This window comes from Passer montanus, unplaced genomic scaffold (assembly GCF_014805655.1).
Source record: "Passer montanus isolate IOZ18808 unplaced genomic scaffold, ASM1480565v1 scaffold72, whole genome shotgun sequence".
NCBI lineage: Eukaryota > Metazoa > Chordata > Aves > Passeriformes > Passeridae > Passer > Passer montanus.
This window is the reverse complement of record NW_024372370.1, coordinates 287,292-300,656: the sequence shown is the minus strand read 5'-3', so window position 1 is coordinate 300,656 and position 13,365 is coordinate 287,292. Positions and strand designations below refer to the sequence as shown.

General features: G+C 42.0%; 1 protein-coding gene across 3 annotated transcripts in view; it reads left to right on the top strand.

Moving 5' to 3' along the window:
* The first annotated feature begins 11,863 nt into the window (after positions 1 to 11,863).
* The window catches only part of TPP2 (tripeptidyl peptidase 2), a 52,716-nt gene continuing 51,214 nt past the window's right edge, over positions 11,864 to 13,365 (top strand). For 2 of the 3 annotated variants that reach the window (XM_039730408.1, XM_039730407.1), the window contains exon 1: positions 11,864 to 12,111. In XM_039730408.1, the coding sequence (XP_039586342.1) occupies positions 11,950 to 12,111 (162 nt within the window). In that variant the 5' untranslated portion in view covers positions 11,864 to 11,949. Of the gene's footprint in view, positions 12,112 to 13,137; positions 13,228 to 13,365 lie in introns of those variants that run through there. The other variant, XM_039730409.1, reaches the window with a different exon arrangement.

The following is a 13,365-nucleotide window of genomic DNA, read 5'->3' as shown; positions in this document are numbered from 1 at the left end:
GTAGATGTTTCACACAGATCCATGCAGAACTCAGTAATTCCTAAAATCTAAAGCACTGAGAACTTACTCCTATGCTGTGTTTCTTATTTCAACCAATTACTTGAACAGGAACCACCAGCATTGCCTGGCAGCAGAGACTGCCAAAAGCATATGGGACTGCATCCCTGGAGCACAGCCAGGAGATCAGGGAGGCATCGGTTGTCCCCTTCTGCTCAGTACTCACTAGATACATCTAGATACTGTTCTCCAACAGAGGAAGGATCAAGAAACTGCAGCAAATTCAGCGATGGCCAGGGCTGGAGTAGTGTCCCTGGGGCAGGGGGCTTGTCCATCCTGGGGCAGAGATGGCTTTGGGAACATTGCACAGCTACCCCAGTATCTATAGGAAGCTTGAGGAGATGGGAGTCAGACTATCCAATGTGATGTGCAGTGGGAAGATAAGAGACACTAGGCATGAATTTAATCTTCTCTGAAGTTTCACCTTTGCAGTTAACAAAAAATATTTTTAAATCTGTGGACTGTTTGCACTGACAAAAATCAACATGTAATGACTATGCCTCACAATCTCTTGAAGCTCATGTAAAGTAGCTCCATTATTTTTGAGGATTCTGAAGTTTTTTGAGTCATACTTTGAGCTGATTTTTATTTCATAATGATTTGTAATTTCCCTTTGTGACTCCACTTTGCTGACCATATATGTATTTCTCACTAATTCATGGGCAAGAATAAACAGAAGACTGACTCCAGGGGATATTTTGGGCTAGTTATCTAGAAAGGAAAAATAGACATGTCATTGGTGTGATGAGGAAAAAAAATAAAATTATTGAATGTATTTTTAATTCGTTCTAAGGGTTATTTTGGAGTCAGAGAAATTAGCATACAAAGAGCCATGTTTTTCACTTTTCAGTTATATCTAAACTTCAAAATATTTTGAGCATCTAATCAAACTAAAGAATGAAAAACCATCTAGCAGATCTTCCATGAAAAAAATCAACTAATTGATTAAGCATTTTATTTTTCTAGAAATAAAGTCTTTCTTCTAATGTAAAGATCTAATGATTAAGACTTCAAAATAATGAAATAATGTATTTTCATTGCTTTACATTTAATAAAGTTCAATTATTAAGAGAAATGGTGAATACTCAATGTATAGCATTAAGGACTAGAAGCTGTAGAGTTATAGCAGAGGATTTTTTAGGGGACTACAGTTTAGAATAGTGAGTGATGCTTCAGTCATGTATACACAGGGCAACAGTGACATCTAATGGCAATAAAGTTAATTATTGCTATATATTTTGCATGGCTAATCTGAGACATTTTTAATATTGAGTATCAAATGCTATGTTTTCTATTTACAGTGTATGCACATTACTAAAATTTGAAATACCTGTATAAGAAAGGCACACATATATCTGTGCAAAAATCAGACATTTATAATTCTGAATTCTGTTAGAGCAAAAAATGCTACAACACTAGTGGAGGTGAGAAAAAAAGACAGAAAGCACTTAAAGTACTCATATGGGTATAGAAAACATTTTGATTTTGGCATGGTATAATGCCCTTTATTAATCTAGTCAACTGTAACATGTAAAATGGTAATATAGCCAGAATAATCAAAGATTTGAGGGTTTTACACCCTTGGAAGCAGAGGCTTGCCATATATTACAGCAAGCAGGCACATACAACAACTCCCTAAACTAAGTCTTCAGGGCTTGTTAGAGCATAGGGACAAAAACTTGGTTAGGTTGGAAAAGTTGCTCTTCTGGCAAAAGAGGGATCTACCAAGAGAAGGAAAGGGAAAAAGAAACCTTTCCAGGAATCACACAGCGGCCCCATGGCCAGCATTCTGAAGGATTTCAGAGAGGCAATACTGATTTCCCCAGCTTTCCCAGCATAGTCACCTACCACAGTAGCTGGCCTTCTGACTGCTCCAGGGCCATCAGTGCCTGAATTTGCAATGAAGAATGACCAGCAGCATCCAGTCCTTGAGTTCCTCAACAAAAGGGAGTGTATGGCACTATGTATGGACAAGGGATAGTGTGGTTCCCCAGTCCAGCCCTATGCAGGATGAAATAATGATCCATCCAATCCTGATCTTGCTCTCTGGCCTCTCATCAAGGCACAGGCAGGAGGGGGCTCCATGTGATGGAGGCTAAGCTCTCTCCCCAGCCTAAATGCAGTTCACGCTGCAAGGTCAGATCTCCTTTGCAAGCCTGCATGGACATGCAACACCCACTGCCTTTCACCTCATTCACAGGGAGTTTTATTCCTTTGGCCTACACAATGTTCTTTTCAGATACTTCCCCTGTGTTCATGCGATATTGAATAGTTCACAGATTTTCTTTGTGTTATCATGAACTCTTCAATATCACAATGAATGACGAATTCAAATACATATAACCTACCTGGGGATTTGAGTCATGGGATTTAGATAACACATCTAGAGTATACATTCTTGCTGCAAGACTGCAAGTAAGTACTCCTTGAGGATGTAATTTGGTACAAACCAGAAATACCACACTGAGAACAATATCCAGCTTTCCTGGGAGCTGGAGTAAGCTAAAGACCAAGAAGAGGAGACTCAAACTCCTTCCATAATTTCCAGGATCTCTGCATGACTCTCCAATTTTGAAGGCATTATGTTTTCTAGTACCTGAAGTAAATTCAAGGAAAGCAGGTCATTCCTGGTCAGACACATATTCTGTGTCAAAAGCAAAGAGAAGTTTTGAAACATAGAGTTTCTATTCATAAAATCTAGGCAACAGTAAAATGAGACATACCAATGTGTATTTGTAGCATTGCCAGTAGTTAAAGGTTACACTTAAACTTGTCAAATTGTCTTTTATCTAGCTTCATTCAAAGACTACACAGAAGTCACAGTTATATTCAGTGCATTTGTTCAAAGTATTCTTTTATTAATTAATGAATGAGGAAAAAAAGATTATTTCTTTACTTTTGCATTGAATTTGCTAATGACAGTTGAGTTTGCACAATGACATTGGTGGAGCACATTGACCAGCACAAGAAGTAACAGTGACAAATGTTGTGTTGAGGTGCAGAAATACTTCCTGAAACCCATCACATGCTTACTGACCACTGCAATAAATTTTATTGTTTTGCGGCATGAGACCTCACTGAAGAATGAAGCCACATGGGAGACACACAAGCAATAAGTAGGCAAACCCACAACATATGTTAGTAGTTTTTGCTGACTGGTTGGAAGTTGTTTCCTTTTCTCTGTTTGGAGATACTGCACTGTGTCCATGGTAAAGACACAGTAGACAGAGCATAGCCACAGGTGTCATTATTCTTGGCTGGGCATGTGTAAATAAGCTCATGAATCACCAGAGATGTCTAAGGCTCAGATGAGCTTCTCACACCAACTTCAATCAAGCTCCTTTATTATAAAGTCATGTTTAAAAGCTCATCTTAAACTTTATGACAATGAGTGTTGTTGGATGGCTATAAGCTATAGAGACGAGACAGGTGAAGCAAGAGAGGAGTATATTACAGAGTTTTTTACCATACATTACTGTAAATTACAGAGTGTTTTGATTGCATTGGAGTGGATGATGATTAAGATGACAAGGCTGAGTGCCTATGGGTAAAAATCCTGGGAGAAGTTCAGCAGCGCATGTGTACGGGAGTCTTGTTATAGACCATCCAGCCAGGATGAACAGGCTTATGAGGCATTCTACAAGTGACTGCCAGAAGTCTCATGATTTCTGGCCCTGGTACTCATGGAAACACATTTGCCAGATGTCTACTAAGAATACAACACAGAAGAGAGGAAGTAGTGTAAGATGTTCCTGGGAGACAGTGTGTGGGAGACAGTTTCCTAACACATCTGGTGAATGAGCCTACCAGCAGAGGTACCCTGCTAGACCTTTGTTTGTGAGCCAAGAATAACTAGTGGGTGATGTGGTGGTCAGTGGGCATCTTGGGCATAATGACCATGAAGTGGTAGTATAAGGGGTGAAATAAGGAGAAGCAGAACTTCCACAGGCAGACTTTGGCCTGGTTAGGACAATGAGGACAATGATTGACAGAGCCCTTTGGGAGTCAGTTCTGAAGGGCAAAGGAATTCAGGAAGGCTGGATATACTTTTAAAAAGAATTGTTGAATATTCAGGAGCAGGTTATCCCTCTGTGTAGAAAGATAAGTCATTGGAGGAAAAGGCTGATCTAGTTTAACAGAGAACTTAGGCTGGAATTTATGGATGGTAGGGATGGGTTGACAGTTGGACTTGATGATCTTAAGGGTCTCTTCCAGCCTTGATGATTTGATGATTCTATGATTCTATATGCTTCTACTTGGTTACTCTTTTCTCAGCTGGCTTATAAGGTGAAGCCTTGATTTCATATATTACATTTTTCACTTAAACTTTCAGGCTTTGTGTAAGAATTGTAGAGCTGTAAGTTAATCTTTCTCTGAACCATGAGAGCCAAAGGACAAGCTAACTCCGGTCTATTTCAAATCCAGGATATTCTTTATCACACCACTAAGAAACATGAGCGAGTTGTAGTTCTGAATATTTACTGCCCTCAAGAGGCGAACTTTAACAAATATCTAATTCATTACATTACTCAAAAACAGTGACTGAGGGGGTGTTGTTTTCATGTTTTGCAAAACAGAAACACATCCTAGCCATTAAACCTCCAGATGACTATGTTGTTGAAGAGATTCCAATCCAACAGCTGCTGTCCATTTCCTACTACAGTAAGCCAAAGAAAGATATTTGATATTCAAATTTATTCCTTAGAGATAAGAAGTAGAATTTTTTATCTCAGATGATGTTTCCATTTCTGTGTAGGCTCACCAACTAAAAAAATACAAAAAAAACCAAACCAAACCAAACCAAATCAAACCAAAAAAACCCAAAAAAACAAAAACAAAAACAAAAACATTGTCAAAAATACTGTAAAAGTGCTCATGGGAAACCTCATGGGAAAATCTGGAAATATTGCCATATTGTGTAGTTTCTGACTAAAAAAAGCTTAATTTCAAATGCCTCCTATATTTACTTCCAAATGTATATAGCATTTCTCAGACAAAAGCTCCTGAGTTCCATTATAATAAATATGTACATATTTCATATATTTATGCAGATCCATGATGCATTTTTCAGCCTTTCTAAGGTGGGGTTTTGGAGTTTAAACCCACAGAGGAAATCTTGAGAAAGAGCTTAATTAATAAGCATTAATTGTTGTACTTAAATTTGTTAAAGTCTGTGGGTTTTAGCTGGGGTAGAGTTAATTTTCTTTCTACTAGCTGCTGCTAGTAGAAAGAAATACAGCCTGAGTATTTTAGACTTGTGCTGAACACAGTGTTGATAACACAAGGATATACAGTTACTGCTGAGCAGTGGTTACACAGAGTCAAACCTTTTTTGGGGGGACTGTCCTGTGCAGGGTCAGAAGCTCAACTTGATGATTCTTGTGGATTCCATCCAACTCAGGAGATTCTATGAGTCTATAAGGCCTTTTCTGTCTCTTACCCTACCCACCAGCGAGCAGGCTGGGGGTGCACAAGAAGCTGGGTGGGGACACAGTCAGGACAGCTGATCCCAACTGACCACAGGAATATTCCATACTATTTGGTGTCTTGCTCAGCATACAGAGCCTGGGAAGAGGGAGGAAGGAGCATTTGGAGTGATGTTGCTTGTTTTCCCAAGCCCTTGTTGTGTGTGATGCCTGGCTTTCACCTGCCTGCCCATGAGAAGTGGTGAATGAATGCCTTGTTCTGCTTTGCTTGTGTGCATGGCTTTTGCTTTACCTATTAAACTGTTTTTATCTCAACACACAAGGTTTCTCAATTTTACCTTTCCGATTCTTTCCCCTACCCCAGGAGTGAGGAGTGAGCAAGAGTCTGCATATGGCTTAGCTGTCAACTGGGGTCAAACAATGACAGAATTTTGTCTTCGTAAGTGTATTTGTATTTCATAAATTTAAAAGAAATGCAGTTCTGGTGTCTTACAAAATCCAACTAATTAAAAGTCTAAAAACTCCAAAATTACTTTCATGCAACAGAATACCGCTTGAAATACCAACTGCTTTTGCAATCACCCTATTAGTACAGTATTCCTGACACTGCAAAAATTTTAAAACAACAACAATCAATGTGAAACCAGCTGGAGGAAGAAGATGCTACCTACATTAAACAAAACCGATTTTGATGGTTTATATTCATTATCTCATAAATTGTTCTTCTGCATTCCCATGTTCATTTGCACCAAGATGTGTGCATTCCAGTGGTCTGGCCAATTTCACTTACACATGACACAGGGACAAAGGACATTAGCTATCCACTTCTAATTAAGCCCCTTGAATTTCTCTTGCTGACAGTGGGGTTTAGACATAGTGGGGTTTAATTAACTTTGTGAGTTAGTCACTATGGCATAAACCTATGCTTCAGAATCTTGTTTAAAGATTCCTCCATATACTTTTTGGAAGACTGATACCTATGGACTGTGTATCCTCATTTGGGCATCTTTGTGGCTGCAACCTTACTGTCATCCTCCTGTTAGCAGAGTTTGAGTTTTCTACTTAAGTGTTGCCATGTTGTGGCCCCATGAAAACTCAGGCCTTCTGATCTTGCTGTAAACAATGGATTCCTTGTTGTTCACCCCTTTGACTGATTTTTACTGTGTCCTTGGTTATCAGCATGTGACGTTCTTAACCTTTGTTTGATATTGTTTCTTTTATATACATACAATGCCATCCGTAATTCCTTCTATTAATCTTTGTATTTCTATCACAAATCTCTGCAAGCTATACAAGGCCAAATCTGGGAAAAAGACTGAAGTCTGTTTTAAGCTTCAGAGAAACATGACAAATGAATATGAATGCTCAGCTCTAGAAATAACAAGTATGCATTTATAGTCAGTAATTTCTTTGCTCATTTCTGCAGCACAGTTAAAGGAGTGACTCTGTTGTCACAGAATTATATTTTTTAAATGCAACCCTACTAACAACTTTGCCACAGAAGACCACTAAATGTTTGAGGCTCAACTGGTACTGAACTGCAGCTGCAGCTTTTTGCTGAGGTCAGTGCTAAATGAATCCTACCTTCCTGAGTTTTCAGGACTAATAATTTCTTTGAGCAGCATTACTGAGAAAGTATTTAAAGTAATATATGAACTTATCCTTATGATTATATCCTCTTATTATATTCTGCCCATGTGGATATAATTTCAGACAATTTTAAACAAGTTTGTAAATTAAAGCATACCCCAAAGACATTAGCTAGGCCACAAGAGTCTGTGACACAGAACAATAAGAATTCATTCTGGTAACTGACAGACATACTTGAAATATGATTATGTTGGAGAGTAATGCCAGCTGTTGTTCACTAATGACCTCATAATTTTATATGAATGTGATTTTTATCTTTTTATTTTATATTTATCAAAGGAAGGGCAAATTGACCCAATCAAGTAAATAACTTTCAGAAGACAAAGCTAAAGATACATCGTCCATTAAGGAAGGTTAGATATCACGACTAAAAAATGAGTAAATGTTTTCCTCTCTGTGAAGAAATAGCATTGAAAGGTTCACTCTGCAGATTTGATAACCTTGTCCATTCAAGGACTGAACTGTTCACTAGTAAATAAGGGAAAAAGAACTGGGATGTGCCTTCTTCAAAAACCTTTATTAGATATACACAAAAAAATTTACACAGGCTTGTAGCTATGCAGGCTCTTTGTAGAAGGCTCAGTACAGAACCTGGTAAAAAAAAAAACCCAAAACCCAAATCCTGTAAATCCAGTTTCCCTGACAGAGTGTGCAGTGGCCAAGTTGCCTCATGCAGTGCCTTAGTTCCATGGTGTGTTCACCTGAGGAGCGCTGTGCTGGATCATCTCTACTCTTCACCAGCAAAAGCATGGAAGAGGCGGTACAGCAGCCTGTCTCAGGTACCAGTTCCAAACCACTTATGTGGGATAGTTTTCAGCCAGATTATTCCTTTATCAGTTCCATCAAGAAGCCACAACAGCACAAGTGACTGGGGGAGCAGAAGAATAAGAGAGAATGGCCAAGGATCAGGCTGGGAAGGAGTGGGAAACTGCTTCTTCTGGACGATTTGTGTTGGTTTATGCTTACACAGCAATAGCAAGAGCCAATGGGAAAGGAAGGGAGACTGAGGCAATGGCGGGAATTAAGTCATATCATGACATCCACCTCATTCAAGGATCATCTATTCCCATTATTCCCTGAAGCCAGTCCTCCCTTATAAAGGGGGACTAAGGAAGAGTATCTACTGAGCCCCTTGGTAATTAATGACCTCACTCAGAACACTAAAGTGCCTGCCTTGCCTAATACAATTTGATCAAACACATCCTCTCACGGTCTAACTGGTAGGATGATTCCTCCTCTCCACATGTTGTAACTTAGGGAGGGTTGCAAGAGTGGGTGAAATCTGAAACACAGTGACTAAGGTAATTGCTGCAACTGAAATTTAAACAGTTCATGCGCAACTCCAATTTATACTTTGAATAGAACGATTTAACATTAATTAGAGAAAGAACAAACAGCCCAGCACTTCTACATTCATGTCAGTGCCCGTACTAGAAAGATATTAGGTCATGTTGTTTCAGGTTCACTTTGGGATGTTTCCATGCAAAACAGAACTGCCTGACTCAGAGAGAACCCTGCAGCAGCTGGAGCATTTTGTTTGCAGAAAGATGCATACTCAGACAGAAAAGAGATTTGAAGCCCAGAATGGGACTTCTGGGTGTAACATCAGGCAGAAGATGCAGCAGGTGTCCTCAGCCTTCTCATCCACAGTGCATTAGGCTCCGCATGAAATCAAAGGTGATCGCTGGGCAGCTCCTTATCCTGACAGGCCTGACAAGTGAGCAATATTAGGAATCACTCAGGCTGTCAAGACCAGAATAGCTTTTCCAGGTCTCAGATGCAGACCTAGAAGAACATCCATATTGGGAGTATTCGGAGCAGAATCTGTTGGAGCATCACATGCCCATGCAAATCTAGCTAACTGGTCAGATGTTCATAGAGTCATAGAATGGTTTGGGTTGGAAGAGACCTTGAAAAGCCATCTAGTCCAATCTCCTTGTAATGACCAGGGACATTTTTAACTAGATCAGGTTGCTCAGAGCCCCATCCAATCTAACCTTCAATGTTTGCACGGATGGGGCATCCACGCCTCTTGTGGGCAAGCTGTTACAGTGTTCCCCCACTCACACTGTAAAACAAACTTTTCCTTGTATCTAGTCTGAATATACCCCCTTTTAGTTGCCCTATTGCTACAAGTCCTGATAAAAAGTTTTTCTCCATCTAGAATAGGCTGCCCATGATGGAAGGGGTTGAATCACTATCACTGGAAGTATTTGAATAGATTAAGATGTGGTGCCTAAAGACATGTTTTAGTGGAAGACTTGGGAGTGTTACTCCAACTATTGACCTAGCACACTAAACATAAGAAACCTGAGAAGCACAAGATTAAGTTTAAAATTCTAAAATTCTCAGTATGCTCAGGATCTGCAGAGTCTCAGTAAGATGCACAACTTTATCCTTAAGCTCATGCCCTAACACTACAGTTGTAATCATACAATTAACAAAATAGCTACTTTTTGAAGACTGTCGCCAAAATTAAGTGTTTTTCTTTTCATGGTATCACTTTCAAGTCTGTTAAACATTGATTGGCACACCTTTCTCAAATCCTAGGTTTTCCTGCAGAACCTGCCCTGCTACTTGGCAGTGCACATAATTTATACACACCTGAACAATATGTACCTGCTAATTAGATGAGTTGTTTGTGGTACTTTGAGGCCAAGGCAACTGAATGGAGAAGAAATTCTCAGGGCAAGTAACAAATGTTTCCAAATTATAACATACAGCTTTTTCATTGAATGGGATGTGAAATATTTTGAAATATTTTTTTGTAGTTTAATGTCTCAAAGTATACTAGGAATAGGACATATGAGACTTCTGTTCATGTCAACAAGCTACCAGAAATACAAGCTTCTCCCAGTGAGATGCACTAGCAGTAATAAACAGAAGGAAAACAACTCAAATGGACAGTGAATTAGATATTAAACAAGTGAACAGCCACCCTGTCAGAAAAATTCTCTCCATTGTAGTGAGATCAAAGTTTTACGTAATTGAAAAAAAAAAAAAGTGATTATGGCAGTGAAACACCATCAGCATTCTAAGAAAATTAAGCACATGGTATCTAGACATCAAAATGTAACATTTTGATTTATGACTGAAAACCAAAGTGGGAAGCAGATTGAGTTACATGCTATGTTCATACAGTACAGCTTTCACTTTTTTAGTACTGTGTATTTTTAAGGCAGTGCTCTCCAGGTTTATTTTAGTACTTGCATAAAAATCACATGGATCTCTAAAACCATTAGTGAGCTGGAACACAATGCTGATGGTAGCTGAAAAAAATGGGAAAAAACCTGAAGTACCCCTATTTGCTAGCAACCTTCTCCCACTTCTTCTAGTGAAGGAATAAATGCCAGCTCCATTTCAATGAAGATTAATATCTGATAAATGTTCAATAATAATCTCATCAGATCTGTGAAATAAAAAATACACAAACAGAAGAACTCATAAGTGAAAATCTCCATTGCTTTACAGTGAACTCACAAATACCTTTGTCTGCCAAGGTGACTCTAAATAGAAACTTGCCTGAAGAAAGCAAAGTGATCCCCCAGAAATCAAGCAGGTTTACACTTATTACCAGCTAAAATGGCTGAAGGGGCACATGTCAGACACTACAAACAAGGCATCTTTCCGAAAGACATTCTGTGTGTTTTCTGCTATTCCATAGTTCAGGTTCTTTTGCAAATTTATATGTGAGCATGAAAGCTAGAAAAATACCTTTGAAACTTCTGATCTCTGTTCAAAGTTGAGATTTTCCTTTAACAACTTGAGCAAAACTTTTATTTTGAGCTTCCTGTAGCCTTTAGGTAGTCTTTTTGGTTTGATGGGGTTTTTCCCCCATTTATGTAGTCTTTTGGGTTTGTTTGTTGTTGTGGTTTTTGTGGGTTTCCTTGATTTGTTTGTTTGTTTGTTTTTGTGTAGTTGGGGGGGTTGTTTGTTTGGGGATTTTTGGCTGGCTGGTTAGTTTTTGGTTTGGGGTTTTTTCCCTGCTCTTTGCTAAATAGTTGAACTGGTACTGGCCTATTTATGCTGAACAATGAATCAGCAGAAAAAGAAGAAGAAAAAAACTCACTAAGTAAATGTTTGCACATCGGTCATTTGAGTAAAGGAGGCTCAGAGGAGACCTTCCTGCTGGCTGGTTGCCCACCCGGCAGGAGGGTGCAGCCAGGCGGGGCTCGGCCTCTTCTCCCAGGCAGCAAGAGGCCGCCTGAGAGGAAATGGCCGCAAGACCTGTGCCAAGGAGGTTCAGTTGGACACCAGGAAGAAATTCCTCACAGAAAGCGTGATTAGATATTGGAATGGGCTGCCCGGAGAGATGGTGGAGTCACCGTCCCTGGAGGTGTTTAAGGAAAGACTGGACTTGGCACTCATTGCCATGGTCTGGCTGACAGTGCCACGGCGTTCGGTCATTGCTTGAACTTGATGATCTCAGCGGTCTTTTCCAACCTAAGTGATTCCGTGATTCCATTTTCGATGAGGAGGACGCCGGGCACCGCAGCACTGCGGGCGGGGCCCGAGGCCGCGGCCGGCCGGGAGCCCCGGGGCGGCGCTGGAAGGTGCCCTCGGCTCCCGCCGCTGCCGTACGTGGCCGCCACAGGCCCGGCGCGTGGAGCGCGTCCCTCCCGTGATTGGCTACCTGCACAGCAGGGCCCGCCCTCCTCGGCGCTCTATTGGTCAGTTTAGCCCCGGTGCTGCTCGCGCTGCGGACCGCGAGGGGGTGTGCGTCCCCGCGGGCTGGTGGGGGGACACCGCGCATGCGCCGCCCTCCCGTGGCCTCTCGCAGCCCGTCCCCGCCGGCCCCGCGCCCCGGTCTCGCGCCATGGCGGCCGCCGCCGAGGAGCCGTTCCCGTTCCACGGGCTCCTGCCAAAGAAGGAGACCGGCGCCGCCGCCTTCCTCGCCCGCTTCCCCGACTTCGACGGGCGGGGGGTGCTGCTGGCCGTGCTGGACACCGGCGTGGACCCCGGGGCGCCGGGCATGCAGGTAGAGCGGGGCGGCGGCGGCCCTGAGTCACGGCCGCGGCTCGCAGGGAGCTCCCGGGTCCCGCCGGACCGACCCCGGGAGGGCGGGGACGAGTACGGGGCCGGCCATGGCCCTGGAGCGGCCCTCGGCAGCGGCGGCGGGAGCAGGGGAGGCCCCGGAGGCTGTCCCGGGGACTGTCCCTGCGGCGGGACTCGTGGCCGGGCGTTCGCTCGCGGTTCCCGCCCAGCACGCGTGAGCGGGGGCTCGGGTGCGGGAGGGCCGGGGGCTCCGCACCGCTCTCGCCGGGTGCTGCTGCTGTGGGGTGCCTGCTCCTTGGCGTATTATGGCACTCTAATCCACAGGCGTGTTGTGGCACCTAAATCTCTTTCTCGGGCTGCCTTCTCTCGCGCAGAGCTCATTATAAAAGAACGCTTTGTGTTTTTGTTAAACCTTAGCGGTACTTGGGCTCGAGGTACCTCGAGGCTACACACAGCCGCCTAGGTCTTTTACATGGAAAGTGTATTTCTGGCACAATTTGCATACCCGTCTTTCTCTTTGTATTTCCTGTGCGTTTTGTTGCAATAACAGTCTGTATCAAATTCGATTCTGCCAGCTTGTTTTTTGATCTGCCAACTTTGTGTCTCCATGTCGGTTTTGTAAATTTGTGTGTGTGATGTCAGTTTGGGCATTTCTCAGCACTTGTTTCTTTTAACCCTTGTCTCATAATATTTCTTATTCTTGTAAGTTTCCGTGTAGCCTTTTGTGTCACCGCTGCTTTTGATTTCTTGTCAACATGTTTTGTCTGAGTGATGGCAGAAGAGCCCGTGGAAGAAGGATTCGGAGTTGTACGCAGCTCACTTGGACGCTGAATCCTTTGTTTTGTTTTGTTTTGACTAAGCAGGGCTTGTGTTGGTTTCTGTATTTTCTTTGGTGTAGAATTAACTCCTAAGTGACCTCATTCGGGGACCTGACCCTGGCAGATCATTAGTTCCATGTTCTGAAATGACTCCTTATGGGATGCAGTTAAACTAGAGGATGAGTTAAGAGGACAGGTTGGATGGAGGGAAAGAGTGGCCCGGTGTAAATTCGATTGATTTAAGCTGAAATGAAGCTGGTGCTTTTGGTAAGAAGTTGTGGGTAAGTGGAAGAGTAATTGGAAATCTTAATGAAAACTAGCCAAAAGGAAAGCATGATAATACCATGGGCAGAGCAGAAAGTAATGGAAGACAATTAGGAAAGTGCGAATATAAATTGAATGATGTGCATAGTTCTGAA